This window comes from Micromesistius poutassou, assembly GCF_964030765.1.
Source record: "Micromesistius poutassou genome assembly, chromosome: 19".
Lineage (NCBI taxonomy): Eukaryota > Metazoa > Chordata > Actinopteri > Gadiformes > Gadidae > Micromesistius > Micromesistius poutassou.
In genome coordinates, this window is record NC_140289.1 from 12140000 (window position 1) to 12157518 (window position 17519).

At 40.9% G+C, this 17519-nt stretch overlaps 2 protein-coding genes across 3 annotated transcripts; both read left to right on the top strand.

Moving 5' to 3' along the window:
* The first annotated feature begins 12366 nt into the window (after positions 1-12366).
* Positions 12367-13575, top strand: gtf2h5 (general transcription factor IIH, polypeptide 5). Its single transcript, XM_084484174.1, has 3 exons — positions 12367-12482; positions 12833-12906; positions 13222-13575. Exons 2-3 carry the CDS (start codon positions 12872-12874, stop codon positions 13400-13402), a joined length of 216 nt encoding a protein of 71 aa, XP_084340300.1. The 5' UTR covers positions 12367-12482; positions 12833-12871; the 3' UTR covers positions 13403-13575.
* An 895-nt stretch (positions 13576-14470) lies between these two features.
* dynlt1b (dynein light chain Tctex-type 1b) lies at positions 14471-17024 on the top strand. Of its 2 annotated transcripts, none has more exons than XM_084484136.1 (5): positions 14471-14583; positions 14743-14763; positions 15671-15794; positions 16614-16691; positions 16884-17024. In XM_084484136.1, the coding sequence occupies exons 1-5, from the start codon at positions 14557-14559 to the stop codon at positions 16952-16954; spliced, it is 321 nt and encodes a 106-aa protein (XP_084340262.1). In that variant the 5' UTR covers positions 14471-14556; the 3' UTR covers positions 16955-17024. The 2 variants fall into 2 exon arrangements, with proteins under 2 accessions (XP_084340262.1, XP_084340261.1); XM_084484135.1 differs by having other exon boundaries at positions 14480-14583; positions 14743-14784.
* The last annotated feature ends 495 nt before the right edge of the window (positions 17025-17519 follow it).

Here is a 17519-nt window from a genome sequence, read left to right on the forward strand (position 1 = left end):
GCTCCGGCCGGCGATGGACAGCTCCGGCGGTGACTGGCGGATTTTGTGACCGTCGAGGCGGCCTCTGTGGTTTTGGATGGCGTTGTAGTTTTAGCAGTGGCAGTGGTGAAACTTGCTGCTGCATCAGTGCAGGGGGAGACGATGGATAATCGGCCTGCTCTTCCAGCGAACTATACCGGTTTGTGAGCGGAATATCCTGGGGAGCAGGCGAGCGCGGGGAGGATCTTTTCTCCCTATTTTTGTTCGTGACTGTGATCCACGGAGTGTGACGAGGAGTGGAGCTGCGGAAGTTGGGATTGGGAGTAAAGCAGGTGAGAGCTGCCGATCTGTGTTCCTTCGGCTTCGCGCCCTCCTGCAGCCAGCAGGCTTCCGTGTCTCCCGGGGGAGGCTCGGCTTCGGCTGGGACGGAGGAGGGAGCCGCCGTTGGGACAGGAGCAGCCAGCTGAGCGGTGGCTGGGAGGGCGGCGACCGGGATGGTGGTGTCGAGCTCGGCTTCAGTAGCGGCGGCGGCTCCCACGGTGACCAGCGACTCCATGAACTGTTCCTCATCCCGGAGTTGGTAGAGATCGGAGATGCGTCCCTCCAGGTCCGCGATGGTACGGTGGTTGCCGAGGATGGTTTGGCTCAGCTGGTGGCAGCGATCACAACCCGATGGTGAGGTGAGTGGTCCCATGGTGGGGGCAACAGACTGTCGCTGTGGAAACAGAGAAACGGGCTCCGGCAGCAAAGGTGTGTTGTGTGCAGGGTGTATTTCCTTAGAAGTCAGGCTAAAGTTAGCAGCTAGCTGTGCTACTAGCGCTCTGCATTATGAAAGACATAGGCTAGATTAAAACTTACACACGAGGACTCCACAACGGGAGTCCACAGCGTTTTCTTGACTTTAGCAGAGAAGAGCAGGTTTCAGGAATCTTACCGACGTGGGCCCAGCACTGGGCCCGGTGAAGTGACTTGGTATCCAGTAAATTAAGCCAGGAACAGCTGGTAGATGTTTTCCCACGCTGTCAGACGGGCAATCGCTGATATTGCTTCTTCTTTTGGCAGTGGTTAGTCAGCCGATAAAAGATAGACTTTAAAAACAACATGCGGCGAGGAGTTTAACTTTAAAGGATAGTTAAACTTGTTTAAAAAGGGTTGTTTTCGGAGTAGATCTGACGGCGAGTCAGGAACGCGAAACTATCAACTATCAACTATCAACTATCACTTATCAACTATCACTTATCAACTATCAACTATCAACTATCACTTATCAACTATCAACTATCAACTATCACTTATCAACTATCACTTATCAACTATCACTTATCAACTATCACTTATCACTTATCAACTATCAACTATCAACTATCACTTATCAACTATCACATATCAACTATCAACTATCAACTATCACTTATCAACTATCACTTATCACTTATCAACTATCACTTATCAACTATCACTTATCAACTATCACTTATCAACTATCACTTATCACTTATCAACTATCACTTATCACTTATCACTTATCAACTATCACTTATCACTTATCAACTATCACTTATCACTTATCACTTATCACTTATCAACTATCACTTATCACTTATCACTTATCACTTATCAACTATCAACTATCAACTATCAACTATCACTTATCAACTATCACTTATCAACTATCACTTATCACTTATCACTTATCACTTATCAACTATCAACTATCACTTATCAACTATCACTTATCAACTAGCACTTATCAACTATCACTTATCACTTATCAACTAGCACTTATCAACTAGCACTTATCAACTATCACTTATCACTTATCAACTAGCACTTATCACTTATCACTTATCAACTATCACTTATCAACTATCACTTATCAACTATCACTTATCAACTATCACTTATCAACTATCACTTATCAACTATCAACTATCACTTATCACTTATCACTTATCAACTATCACTTATCAACTATCAACTATCACTTATCAACTATCACTTATCAACTATCACTTATCAACTATCAACTATCACTTATCAACTATCAACTATCACTTATCACTTCTCAACTATCACTTATCACTTATCAACTATCACTTATCAACTATCACTTATCAACTATCACTTATCAACTATCAACTATCACTTATCAACTATCAACTATCACTTATCAACTATCACTTATCAACTATCACTTATCAACTATCACTTATCAACTATCACTTATCAACTATCACTTATCAACTATCAACTATCACTTATCAACTATCACTTATCAACTATCACTTATCACTTATCACTTCTCAACTATCACTTATCACTTATCAACTATCACTTATCAACTATCACTTATCAACTATCACTTATCAACTATCAACTATCACTTATCAACTATCACTTATCAACTATCACTTATCAACTATCACTTATCAACTATCACTTATCAACTATCACTTATCAACTATCACTTATCAACTATCACTTATCAACTATCACTTATCAACTATCACTTATCAACTATCACTTATCAACTATCACTTATCAACTATCACTTATCAACTATCACTTATCAACTATCACTTATCAACTATCAACTATCACTTATCAACTATCACCTATCAACTATCACTTATCAACTATCACTTATCAACTATCACTTATCAACTATCACTTATCAACTATCACTTATCAACTATCACTTATCAACTATCACTTATCACTTATCAACTATCACTTATCAACTATCACTTATCAACTATCAACTCTCACTTATCACTTATCACTTATCAACTATCACTTATCAACTATCACTTATCAACTATCACTTATCAACTATCACTTATCACTTATCAACTATCACTTATCAACTATCACTTATCAACTATCACTTATCAACTATCAACTATCACTTATCAACTATCACTTATCAACTATCACTTATCAACTATCACTTATCAACTATCACTTATCACTTATCAACTATCACTTATCAACTATCACTTATCAACTATCACTTATCAACTATCACTTATCACTTATCAACTATCACTTATCACTTATCACTTATCAACTATCACTTATCACTTATCAACTATCACTTATCACTTATCACTTATCACTTATCACTTATCACTTATCAACTATCACTTATCAACTATCACTTATCACTTATCACTTATCAACTATCAACTATCAACTATCAACTATCAACTATCAACTATCACTTATCAACTATCACTTATCAACTATCACTTATCACTTATCACTTATCACTTATCAACTATCAACTATCACTTATCAACTATCACTTATCAACTAGCACTTATCAACTATCACTTATCACTTATCAACTAGCACTTATCAACTATCACTTATCAACTATCACTTATCACTTATCAACTAGCACTTATCAACTATCACTTATCAACTATCACTTATCAACTATCACTTATCAACTATCACTTATCAACTATCACTTATCAACTATCACTTATCAACTATCAACTATCACTTATCACTTATCACTTATCAACTATCACTTATCAACTATCAACTATCACTTATCAACTATCAACTATCAACTATCACTTATCAACTATCAACTATCACTTATCACTTATCAACTATCACTTATCAACTATCACTTATCAACTATCACTTATCAACTATCACTTATCAACTATCAACTATCACTTATCAACTATCACTTATCAACTATCACTTATCAACTATCACTTATCAACTATCACTTATCAACTATCAACTATCACTTATCAACTATCACTTATCAACTATCAACTATCAACTTATCAACTATCAACTATCACCTATCACCTATCAACTATCACTTAGCAACTATCACTTAGCAACTATCACTTATCACTTATCAACTATCAACTAAAAAGAGCAGTTTTAAAAAATTTCACAAATTTATGTAACTAATTGTTTTGACATTAACATGTAAGACCAGATTTAACAGAATTACATGTTGTAACAACTTTAACTAACATTATTAACCCTACATCAACTTGTTACAATTCCATACATGAAGCCATATCATCACACTCACAGTAAAAGCAAAGGAATTCAAAATGGCGAACTTTGACGGCACGCCACGGACACGCCCTTCATACGTACAGTCACAAATAGCACAGCGTTCATTCAGCAGCATTTTCTGACACTACAGAAAAATTTGAAGCAAATCCGATAAATTCCCTAGGAGTTTGTTCGTTCAAATACAAGACCACGGAATAATTCAAAATGGCCAACTTTGACGGCACGCCACGGACACGCCCTTCTACGTACAGTCACAAATAGCACGAATAAACCATCAAACCTAACCCTAACCTTACCGACCAATTAACCATCAAACCTAACCCTACCGACCAATAAACCATCAAACCTAACCCTAACCCTATCGACCAATAAACCATGAAATATATAGTATATTGTGCAGTTATTTATAAATATCTGTAACTATCTTGTATAGTGTAAAGTCTCTCTCTCTCTCTCACAGATTAAGTGTCATGTAAATGTAAAGTGATAGTAGCTTCAATGGTTGTTTCAGTCATCATCTCTGCTTTTGAATGTTAAACACACATTATTAGCATTGCTAAAGCCCATTGTTTCAATAATTGTGTGTGAATAAATTGTAATCTGTGTATGAATGAAAGGTACACTGTCTGAGTGTCACACCCTATCACGCCTTGTACAAGTGAAATTCCATAAAAAATGGCCAACTTTGACGGCACGCCACGGACACGCCCTTCAACGTACAGTCACAAATAGCACGGTGTTCATTCAGCACCACTTCCTGACTGTACTGACCAATTTTGAAGCAGATCCGATAAATTCGCTAGGAGGAGTTCGTTCAAATACAAGGCGAAAATCTGAAAATGGCCGCCGAGAGTGAAAATGAAAAATGAAAATGGCCGACTTCCTGTGGGTTTTGGGGCATAGGTGCAAGAGGCTTTTCTGTAGGTATTGGCACGTTATACGTGCCTACCAAGTTTCATACATATTGGTCAAACGTGGCGCAGGGGCTGCTTTTTAAAGTTCCTGTAGGGGGCGCTACAAACACGACAAACACGAAGTTGGGATCATCTTGTTCAGAATTTGATTCCGAACAACTTTTGTTGTGGAGTCAAGATCATAGGAGTCCAACTTGATGTTGATATGGCTATTCACGTTTTTTTGACGATTTCTTGCCTCTGGCGGCCATGTTGTTTTGTCAATCAACGTAATTTTACTTGAGGAGTTGCAACTTTGGACCCCAATAGGCACTGTGTCGGTCGCGCTCAAATCAAACATTGCGTCTATGAACTGTGGCGGTTTTAGTAACAGGCCACGCCCATTTCGATGCCACGCCCTATTTGAAAATATGTTGCGTTTATCTTGTTCAGAATTTGATTCTGAACAACTTTTGCATTGGGGTCAACATCATAGGAGTCCAACTTGATGTTGATATGAGCAATTAACTATTTTCGTGGTTTAAACCACGCCCATTTTAGAACTCAATGGCTCATGGGTGCTTTAAACTTTATTGTACAGACTAATCCTTTGGTCAGATTGAAGATAATGGGCCAGAGATTATATTGGCAAAGGGATTTTTGTCAAAGTCCAAAATCCTGGGATCGTTAGGCAATTTACAGTTTTTAACTAAATTCAAAATGGCGGAAAATCTTCCAACCCGGAAGTCTTCAGTTTAAGAGGCTTATTTGTTCAGCATGTGTATATGCATGTGTGTGCAAAGTTTCACGAGTGTAGGTCAAACCGGTTGTGAGTAATGCTTGTGCAAAGTTTGCATTTTTGGGCAGTTGGTATAGCGCCACCTTTGGGCCAATCAGTGTAATATTTGCTGTGTGCTAATCTTGGGTCAACCTCTACGCGTCTAGTGAGTTTCGTAAAAAGCGAGCGATCGGGGTAGGCTGTGTAAGCAAATGTGGCGGAATATATTGACCCCCAAATATACGAGAAGACCAGAACAGTTCACATGGATTTGTTGAGCAAGCTTATAGCGGCGGAGACGAAAGAGTTTTTATGCCTGTTTGTTTTACATTTTGGCAGGCAGAATCTGCGACCGGACGGCAACATTATAAAGCAGCTTTACAGGGGGTGGCTAGGATCGGCCAGGACTGACTGTGCCCTCTTAAGGGTCCGTGTCTCGTAAAGGGAGTGTAGGCCAGTTAGAGGGATGTGAGCGATTTTGCTGCACACCTTAACTATATGCTGCAACCAGTTTTTGTTTTTAAGGGAGAGGGACCCAAACCAGCTCACAAAAGCAAAGGAAAGAATAGTTTCAATAAAACAACAATAAAACATCCTCATAAAAGGCTTGTCGACATTAAAATTACCAAGTTTGCGATAAAAGAACATGCGTTGTTGTGATTTTTTACAGATGTGATCAACATGTTGCTCAAAGGTGAGTTTGTCATCAATAGTGATCCCGAGGTATTTGTACTGTTTTACCACTTCGATTGCTTGGTCACAGATAAAAGTAGGAGAAAGGGAGGGGGGATTCCTCCTAAAATCAATGATCATTTCTTTGGTTTTTGTCACATTAATGTTGATAAAAGATGACTTGCACCACTCTGTAAAAACATTTAGAATAGGGCCATGCTCGGGGTCATTTTGCGTCAGTAGTGACACTATTACTGAATCATCGGCGAACTTTATGATGTGACGCCCGGCATGCTGACTTTGGCATGCATTTGTGTATAAAATAAATAAAATCGCGGAGAGGACGCAGCCCTGGGGGGAGCCAGTGGATGAAAAAAGGGCATTAGATAAGATGCAGTTCACTCTCACACGTTGCGACCTGTTAGTTAAAAAGTTAATTAACCAACAAATAAGAGTAGGCTCGATGTTAAAAACACTCTTTAAAGTCCCTGCTAAAATATGAGGTTGGATGCAGTTAAAAGCTGATGAAAAGTCAATAAAAAGCAGCCGCACAAGGCTCTTTGCACCCTCAAGATGAGAGTGAATGAAGTTTAAAAGAGTGCATGCTGCATCTTCCACTCCCCGTTGTGGTCTGTAAGCAAACTGTAAAGGGTCCAGATGATCCTGGACAGAAATCAGGAGGTTGTCCTTCACAATCTTCTCCAGGGTTTTCATGGTGAGGGACGTGAGAGCCACAGGCCTAAAATCATTAAGACACCCTGGATTTTTGATTTTTGGTACGGGAACAATGATTGCATCTTTCCAGAGCCGAGGGACGATGTGAGAATGTAAGGACATTTTAAAAATAAAGCAAAAAATGTCTGCCAGCTGTTCAGCGCAGTTCTTTAGTATACGGCCTCCGATGCCGTCGGGTCCGGGACTTTTCCTCTCCTTTGTCCCCCTGAAGAGTGTCAGAACGTTGTTCCTGTCGACCTGGACGTTACTCTGCCCGGGGGCAACGTTATTAAGAACTGACAGCTCCTCACTAAAATCATGAATATTAAAACGATGAACACGAAGTGTTCAGTTCATTTGATAAGTCAAGGTCTGACATGCTGTTGAATGAGATCGGAGGTTTCTTAGTCTGCGTCCCCATCATGGCTTGCACCCCCTCCCATGCGGGACGTGAATTGCCTATGCTCAGCATGTTCTCAACTTTATCTTTATATTTAAGTTTAGCAAGCTTTAGTTCCTTTCTAGCTTGTTTCTGGAGTACTCTGTATTGAGACATGTCCCCTCTCCCACTGCCCTCCCACTCCTCTCCTCTCCCACTCCTCTCCTCACCCACTGCTCTCCCCCTCCCCTCCCACTCCTCCTCCCCTCTCCCCCTTCTCTCTCCTCTCCGCTTCCACTCCTCTCCCACTGCCCTCCTACTCCTCTCCTCTCCCACTGCCCTCCCACCCCTCTCCTCTCCCACTGCCCTCCTACTCCTCTCCTCTCCCACTGCCCTCCCACCCCTCTCCTCACCCACTCCTCCTCTCCTCCTCTCAGTGATTACTACCCTCATGTCAGAGTTATCTGGCGCCACAACAACAACAAAAAAATCTCAAGGTAACCCCGGAGACTGTAAAAAACTGTTTCATTCATGTCATAGTAATATAAGCTACCACAAATCGGAGCATCTAAAGTCAGGAAATTCTTTGTTTGCTATGTGTTGTAATTAAATAGATAGATAGATAGATAGATAGATAGATAGATAGATAGGAACTTTATTAGTCCCTCGGGAAGGTTCACTCAGGAAATTGCACTTCCAGCAGCAGCAAACACCATGTTACAATAGAATATGAGTTAAAAACGTACAAAAGTACAAATGGAAAAAATATATATACAGGGAAAAAATATACAAGAAGAAATTCTATACATTTACATGAGAGATGGGTTCATACATTATCGGTTATAATTATTATATACTTATTGGTAATTATTGGTTTAGAGGGAAGGTTTAAGCAGTGCTGCATTTGGTCTTCAAGTCTCTATGGATATGATGAGGAGAGGGTATTTGCCTTTCACCTACAGCGTCCATCTTGGCTCTTAACGGTAGCCGGGTGCGGTTTAAAACCAAGATGGCCGCTACAGGTGAAGACTGCCCTTCACAAGGGTTGTTGAAGCTGTGTGTTTGGCCTCCTGTGGGCGTTCTAGTGAAAAACAACTCGGGGGTGACTCCGGCCGGGCAGTGCGGGGACTGGGTGAAGGAGCACAGCGGCGGCTCTTTCACCTCACCCAACTACCCCGAGAAATACCCTGCCGACAGGGAGTGCATCTACATCATAGAAGGTGAGGCTTCCCACTGGGGTAGAGGTGTTTTTGAATGATGTGAAGGTTTGATATGGATGAGGACATTCAATTTTACTGGGTGTTTCTGACCCGCGGTCAAAACGCTCATTGTGTCATTGTGTTCTCCCTTCTCACACACACACACACACCCACCCACGCATGCGCACATACACACACACACACACACACACTCTGTGTCGCACATCATCGCTTTCTTTCTCTTTCTCACACACACACACACACACCACGCACACCCGCTCATGCGCACGTGCACACACACACACACACACTCTGTTGCACATCATCGCTTTCTTTCTCTCTCACACACGCAAAACACCTCTTTACCCCTCTCTCTCCTCCTCTCTCCCCCTCTCTCCCAAACCCTCTCTATCCCCCTATCTCTCATTCTTTCTCCATAACCCTCTCTCAACCTCTCTCTCTCTCCCTAACCCTCTCTCTCCTTCTCTCTCTCAACCTCTCTTTTCTTCTTAACACTCGCAAAACACCTCTTTACCCTCTCTCTCTGTCTGTCTCTCTCTCTCTCTCTCTCTCCCCCTCCCTCTCTCCCTAACCCTCTCTCTCTCCCTCTCTCACCCTGTGTGTCTCTCTCTCTCTCACACCCCGTGCCTCCCCAGCGTCTCCCCGTCAATGCATCGACCTGTTCTTCCTGGAGCGCTACTCCATCGAGCCGTCCTGGGACTGTAAGTTCGACCACATTGAGGTGCGGGACGGGCCCTTCGGCTTCTCGCCCATCATCGGCCACTACTGCGGCCAGCAGAGCCCCGCCTACATGCACTCCAGCGGCCGCTACCGCTACATCAAGTTTGTGTCGGACGGAGAGCTGGAGGCCACCGGCTTCTCCGTCCGGTACAACTTCACCCAAGGTGAGGGGTCAGAGGGAGGTGGTGTGCAATCATACCATGTTGAGAGAGAGAGAGTAAAAAGACGAGGGAGAGGGAAAGAGTGGGGGGAAAAAGGAGAAAAGACAGGGCAGATGGTGAGAGAAGTAGAATGATGAATGAGAGAGAGAGAGTAAGAGAGAGAGAGAGAGAGAGAGAGAAAGATTTCAGATTAATTTCAGAGAATGATTGTGTTGTGTATTGTGTTAAACCCTCAGTCCTTCTTTTGCTCCCTACTGGGCTACAGATGGACTAACCTTGTACCATCTGTGATAATCTCTCCTCTCCTCACACGCTCCCTCTGAAGCATCCCTTCCAGGCCGTCGTACACTTTTTTTTCAAAATGTTTCAAATTTCACTGGTTCAAAGCTCAGGCAGAATCTCACAAAAACAAATACATTTTCTTGCCTATCTTTTAAACAAACAGAGGGTCCCTCATGGCACGGACGCTTCGGCCCATAGATATATATAGAACACTAGATGTCTCATCCGCGCTGCTGGCCAATGGAGTTGAACGTCCGCACTGGCGGCCATCTTGCCACAGTCAGCTCGCTCACCCATAACATTGTGTTGGTAGTGGTACATGTACTTTTTAAATAAACATAACTTGCTCAATTTTCAACCGATTTTCAAACGGTTTGGTTTGTTTATAAACGTCAGAGATGTAGTTATGACACTGTATACTTATGAATAATTATGTTATGTTCTAAAAAAAATAGAATAATCTAAAATAGGTACAAGATTTCCCTTTACAAATAGTAGTAGTTTGTAAGAAACCAAACCGTTTGTAAACCCGCCAGATTTCAGGGAGATAAGAGTATTAGAGTTTGTGCAGATCACTGACCTTACCTCAGGTACCACAGATTCCACCAGAAAGCTTGCCTGTGATGACGTTCTAGATCCCGCCGTAAGACATCTAGTGTTCTATATATATCTATGCTTCAGCCTGTTAGCCTTCCTCGGCTACCTATTTTTTTTTTACATTGTATGTGATGTCAATAAGAATATAGAATAGGAATGTGAGAATGTGATGATCAGCTCACACACGCACACACACACACACACACACACGCAGAAGAGTTAATGAAAGCTTGTCTTCAGGGGGAAAGAGCTTGTCAGATGTGCGGCTTAAAGGGAGACCCAGGCAGAGTCTTTACTACCAGCACATTTTTATAAGCCACCTCCATTGACCATCATCCCTCCCTCCACCGTCTTTCCGTCCCTCCCTGCCTCCTTCTTTCCCCCCCCCTCCACCCCTCTCTCCATTCCTGCTTCCAAATTTCCCTCCACCGTTCTCTCTTTCCATCAATGCATTGGCACGTTTCACTTTATACCTATAGTATTTAATGTTTCCACTCTTCATTGGACACACATGCTGCATTGGTAGATGTTTACAGGTTTATATTCTCTTAAACTATCGATAGTGTTCTTGTTTTATTATATATTTTTATGATGTATACTTTTTATTATATATATTTTATTATGTTGCTATTCTTACCACTTTTTTTTCTCTTATTTTGATATATTTATGTGTGTATTTGTGTATATCTATTATGCCTACTACGTATTGTTTGCCTCCTGTCAGGTCAATAAGAATTTCAATGTACAGAATGACCCTGCGTTTTCTGAACAAATGACAATAAAACACTTTGACTTTCACTTTGAGAGAGACACATCTAATGGAAAGGACAATGTTACATTAATGTTGATATGTTTATACTAAGTTAAAAAGTGAATGTTATGTTAATGTTGAGATGTTAACACTAAGTTATAAGAAAATCTGTGTGATTTTATAAGTCAGATAGGAACAGACCTACCAGCTATAGAGGCAGAATAATCCCTCAGAGATCTGTTGAATCAATGGCAGTCTACCCATTGATTCTAAAGAGGGAGGTGTGATGTTATCACAGGGTGTGTGTGTGTGTGTGTGTGTGTGTGTGTGTGTGTGTGTGTGTGTGTGTGTGTGTGTGTGTGTGTGTGTGTGTGTGTGTGTGTGTGTGTGTGTGTGTGTGTGTGTGTGTGTGAGAACTTAACCAATCACACACACACACACACACACACACACACACACACACACACACACACACACACACATTAATTACTAGTAATGTTTAACATCTGCTCATCGAATTGCTGTTTTTAGTTTTACCTACTTATTTAAAATAAAAAAAACACCACCATCACTAGCACTTGCTTCTCTCTCTCATCACAAAAGTCCCCCAAACAGCTATGACTAGCTAAACAGGCTATGAAAATCAATTCTGACGGAACGCACTTATCACTGTTGGATCGAGTTTGTTTACTACTGTTGGTGGTAGACTAGCCGACAGCCACTAAATCAAATAATCAATCGGAGGAGAGCCTGCCGCCAAATCTAATAACCAATCGGAGGAGAGCACTTCTAACCAATCAGCGGCGAAAAAGGCGGTACCTTCCCCTACCATCCTACGGAAAAAAGATTTGCTTGTGTATTTGCTTGTGTTGTGAATATTTGTAACGCACGTGTTGTGAAATCAATGCAGGTGGTTTCTGAGTTTGCAGGTTTTTTGAATTTGCAGGTGTTTTCTGAATATGCATGTGTTTTGGAATTTGCATCGCACGTGTTGTGTAATCGATGAAAGTGTTTTCTGAATTTGCCGGTGTTGTTACCCTTCTCGGCCACCGTAGTATTCCTCTGCGTACCACTTAATAGCTCACACGTACCACCAGTGGTACGCGTACCACAGTTTCAACACCATTGGACTAGGGTTTTAAATTTTTTTGACAAAAGAAGTTTGTCCCTCGACGCGATTCGTACTTTACCAATATATCCCAGAATGCATTATTAGCATCGTTGCTAAACATCAGAGCTACTTAGAGAAACAACAAACCGATGATTAATAAAAGCCAGCGGTAAGTTGTGTTCATTATTCTGTCCATTGCCATTGTATGCGCCGACTAATCAGCTTTTTTTTGTTGTATTTTGTGGAATCGGAATATAAGTGAAGCGGCTGTTTTACAAACCAGTTATTAGTTCAACTTATTTCAATGTTTTTTTCTATTAGGGGAAACAACAATTAGCTGGAACAGACACAAATTGTAGACCACATGTGGTCTACAATTTACAATAATTGTTAGCTCGGTGAGCTCGGCTAAGGCGTCGCTATTAAGTTGGATTGACGTGACTCCTAGTCATCTTGTAATTATATGATGAAAACAAATACGAAGGCTAGCCCCTATGCTGAAGGTCTCTTGTGTTGCAGAGCTCCGCATAACCAACCACTCTCCTCCGGACCGTCAGGATGGTCAATGTGCTGAAGGGAGTTCTGGTCGAATGGTAAGAACGGTGGAAAGAACCCCCTAGAACAGCGGTTCCCAAGCCTTTAACTATAGGTGCGCCACACAGCCCTGTCCAGACCTTTCGCAGACCAACTCATATGCAAATAGTATGAATAGATGAATATACATAAAGTGGCTGCGCAAAGAGTACCAGTGCACCCTTCTATAAACGAGTTTGACTGCAAGTAGGCATTGACCAGTGGGGAACAGGAAAAATAATGATCACCCAGGTGTGTTAGTGACCACAAAACAGCCATTGCACCATTGACTTCTAATTTACTGACATGTTTATTTGTTCTATTTAAATCCACAGTGACCCTGCTATGAAGCAATTCCTCCTATACCTGGACGAGACATCTGCACTAGGAAAAAAGTTCATTATCCAGGATCTTGATGACACACACGTCTTCATCCTGGCAGAGGTGGTTCAGACCCTCCAGGAGAGAGTGGGCGAGCTCATGGACCAGAACTCATTCCCAATCACTCAGAAATAAAGGGACTACTAGGATTTCAAAAACTGTCATATTTATGGAAATGTTGCAAGGGTTGGGGGTTTGAGGATATTAATAGGGTGTACAGTTTTGAAACTGCAGAGTTGTTTAACCATTGTTTTTGTCAAGTGGAAGTGAGGATATTGTAAAATGTGTGAGTAAATTTGTTATGAAGACTTTGCTTGTTCTTAATTTATTGTCCTAATTTGTAGGTAAGCAAATGGTAATAGCATGGAAATATGTCTTGCTGCAGCTTTTGATAAACAGAAAGAATAGACAAAATATAGCAGGAAAGAACACCCTAGAACAGTGTTTCCTAAACCTTTTACTCTAGGTGCGCCCCACAGTTCAAGACCTTTCGCAGACCCACCTTGTAGAGAATAATAAAGAAGGAATAAAGCCTAAGGAGAACAACAGTTGAGCACTGCATGCAGCACTCTCCTAATAATCCTACATTAACTGAACAATATTCAAAAACATGAAGTTTCAACCATATGTTTTGGGTAATTTGTGTAAATTGGTTTCTTTCAAGACTCAATCCCACCTGCTATCAGTTGCGGTGCCAGAGATGTCCTTGCTGGTGCTACAGTGGGTCTGAATTATGGTTGAAGTGTGATTTCATCATCCAATTAATCAAGTAATAGAATTTAGACAAGCTGCTAACAGAACAATAAACAATCTCAGTCCAAAGCTACGCCCTTAAGTGGATAGTCGAGGTCTCTGCATCAACACAGGGCCTGGCCCACCCAAAAACCATTACGTTATTTATTAATTTATTCGACTGAAACGTAATTGTTGAACGCCTGTTAAGGGTGTGAAATGCTAGTGAATCTCGGTTTGACCAAATAAAAAACAACAAACAACTCCTTACATTAAGAGCATGAGCATTACTTTACAAAAAGTTAAATAATAAAACACGACTAAATGCATTTCCTGCAGAAAATGCGGTGAGTGCTGTAATGCAAAGTTAAAGCCATGTTATCAAATTTGAATACATCTCACGTAACTAAAGCATTTGAGATAAGGCAAACTAAAGCCTACCATAAACATAACATTTAACCCTGCCTCAGACGAGCTCCTGCAGCTGACGCCTCAACTGGTGGCGAAGGAGACTACTGCGCAGTCGCAATGAGCAGCTCTGCGGTCCAGAGAGCGAGATGGAAGAGTACCAAACACCGGAGGAGGCAAGTCAGGCACCTTGAATCAGCGGTGTATCTACTTTTATAATGTGTAAAGTGTACTTATGATTCATACTAGAAGAAAAGCAAACAAATAGCACACAACTATATACGTGACTTGTGTATCCAGTTAAACGCTGTGTGTGTCTTGTGTTTATATGACAGTCCGCCTTCGTCGTCGAAGAGGTGAGCACCATCATAAAGGAGGTGAGACTGATAACCCGAGCCTGTGTACTTATCGTCGTTAAACGTGGACTCGTTACATTAGCTAGGAGGCTATCGCTGAAGGCTAGCGACCCGTTGCTAAGGACGACAGTATGGTTTCTAACCGTTGCTAAGGACACCATGATGGTTACTAACCGTTGCCATGACGTTATCACCTGGCGAGCAAAGCAACACACGGTGTGTGGCTGAAAGTAGTTTAATCTCTTACTGCTTTTGGTTGTGATGTTATTATAACCTAATCATATACAAAAATAACATTGAAATATGAATGAAACTATTACAAATACCATTTGAGCAACGTTCCTGATCCATCACAGTAGACGGTGGCTAAACAACAGTACAGTAGTCTCAGGGTCGTGATTAGTGATTCATTTGTGATGTGGCCGTGAAGATCCCTTAAACCTATGAAATGTGGACTTAACCAGTTCACACAAGTTCACACTTCACATGAACTAGTTCAAAGTTCACTTCATACAAAAGAAAATGAATAAATTCACGTTCATAGTTCACCAATCCAAGTTTTTGTTAGAAAACGAATAAAAACTGTTGGAGTGAGTATTCTGTGCTTATCTTTTAAAATGAATCCTCTCCATTACCAGCTGCTCATCACTACAACCTCAGATTGTTGTAACTTGTTGAAACAGGTGTATTAATTGTACACCTGTTTCATTCATCACAACTAAGGCAGTAACTCTATTTAATAAACATGTCATCTGGACCCAAGCATCAATTCAGAATGTCACAAAATCTGAACTAGTTCAAGTTCAAGTTTTTTTGTTAAAAATATGTTACGTTCAGTTCAAAGTTCATAGAAAAATGAACTTGTTCAATGAACTAGTTCTTTTGAACCTTGCCTTGTGTCGGGTAGGCTGTAGACGGGGTGATCGGGGCGAACGGCTACCAGCACAGCAGGGTGCACCTGTGGACCAATAATGTGGTGGAGCAGTGTCTGAGTCAGCTGGGCAAGCTGAACAAACCCTTCAAGTACATCGGTGAGTGGATGGAGAACAGCCCTCTGTTCATATGGGGGCCTTCTCACACACACACACACACACACACACACACACACACACACACACACACACACACACACACACACACACACACACACACACACACACACACACACACACACACACACACACACACACACACTCAGCACAGCTATTCTATATTTTATCTCAAATGTATTCACTTGTTCCAGATTTAATTCAAACATTGCCTAAATCTAAATCCTAATCTATATTCTAAAACAGATATGCTAATTATCATACATATACTCATTAGCTCCTAAACAGCAGTGTGCATCAGTCGCTGTCTGCAGGTGGGACGTGCAGAGCTGCTGCTACCTGGTGATGCGAGTAAGATGACAAACAGCTTGAACTGCTGTCTGTGGTGTGCGCATCTCCTGCCCCATGCACATTGACTCCCCATGACTGCTTTGAAGTCAGAACTAATTAGTATATTGTATGGATTTAGATTTAGATAATAATACAGATTTTGATTTATGATCTATATTTAGATATAAAGATTTTGATTTATTTATATGATTTAGCTTCAGACTAAGCATTTAGATTTAGATATAAGATTTAGATATATATATAAAATGTAGATTTACGATGTCGATTGAGATCTGAAATTTAGATTGAACACAATTCTAATTTTATATATGTGAAAAAGTGAGTGTGGAGCTGTGTCTATTTGTTAAATCTTGGAAAAATGAACCAAAGCTTGAGCTAAACCTGGAACAAGTGAAGCAGGTCCTTTGCTCCCTTTCAGTTGTCTTAAATAGCTTGTGTGTGTGCCTCCAGTGACCTGTATCATCATGCAGAAGAACGGAGCAGGTCTGCAGACAGCCAGTACCTGCTTCTGGGACAACACCACCGATGGTAAGCCTGGAGGCGTCATGTTATTATCTGCAAACACAGATAGATACACAAGCACTGATAACATAATAACATGAGCAGTGATAACATGTTCGTATCACAATAAGATGACTTGTAGTTTTTCCAATATCAGTGGAGGAGAAATGGAACAAGCTAGTGAATGACATTTGTTTGTGTTGTATTGTATCGCCACAGGAAGCTGCACAGTGAGATGGGAGAATAAGACCATGTACTGCATCATGAGCGTGTTCGGCCTGGCCATCTGAAGTCACTTCTGAACATTGACTTTGTGTTTGAGATGACATGTATTGCATATCCCAAATTCTCAGGTTTAATAGGGATAAACGTCACTGACATATCATAGGTGTACTGTTTGGACAAGCTTTTGTTTTAGATTCTGATACATTTTCTTCCCACCCACCAACACAGACACAATTTAGTTCACCTATGAAATAACAGAGTGCAGAACACAATTTTATTTTAATAAGCAACACATATATTGCAAGTAGGTCCCTCAACACAAAGGTCCCATATGTACCCCTCTTAAACATAAATTTAACATTATTTAAAACAACGGTTACATTCATAAAATATCAAATGCAATTTAACCCTGGTATGACAGTCAAGGCACAATCTCGATCAGAATACTTTGATTAGTTTTTTCAGGCGGGTCAGAAATTGCACTTGTATAAACAGCAATGTGTCTCAACACCATTACAGTAGCGGAGAAAAGTGGTTATTGAAAAGACAGTTCTTTAAATACTTAACCGTTTGAAAATTTGAATTGGTCTCATGGCATTACATCAATAGCCAATATTACTGGTCCTGTCA

What these genes read in the sequence shown, in the direction of transcription:
- gtf2h5 (XM_084484174.1), top strand. Translation starts at nt 12,872, where the DNA reads ATGGTCAATGTGCTGAAGGGAGTTCTGGTCGAATG. An exon ending in AAGGGAGTTCTGGTCGAATG is followed by an intron (nt 12,907 to 13,221) that starts GTAAGAACGGTG and finishes TTAAATCCACAG; the next exon opens with TGACCCTGCTATGAAGCAAT.
- dynlt1b (XM_084484135.1), top strand. Translation starts at nt 14,557, where the DNA reads ATGGAAGAGTACCAAACACCGGAGGAG. An exon ending in AGTACCAAACACCGGAGGAG is followed by an intron (nt 14,584 to 14,742) that starts GCAAGTCAGGCA and finishes TTTATATGACAG; the next exon opens with TCCGCCTTCGTCGTCGAAGA. An exon ending in TGAGCACCATCATAAAGGAG is followed by an intron (nt 14,785 to 15,670) that starts GTGAGACTGATA and finishes TGTGTCGGGTAG; the next exon opens with GCTGTAGACGGGGTGATCGG.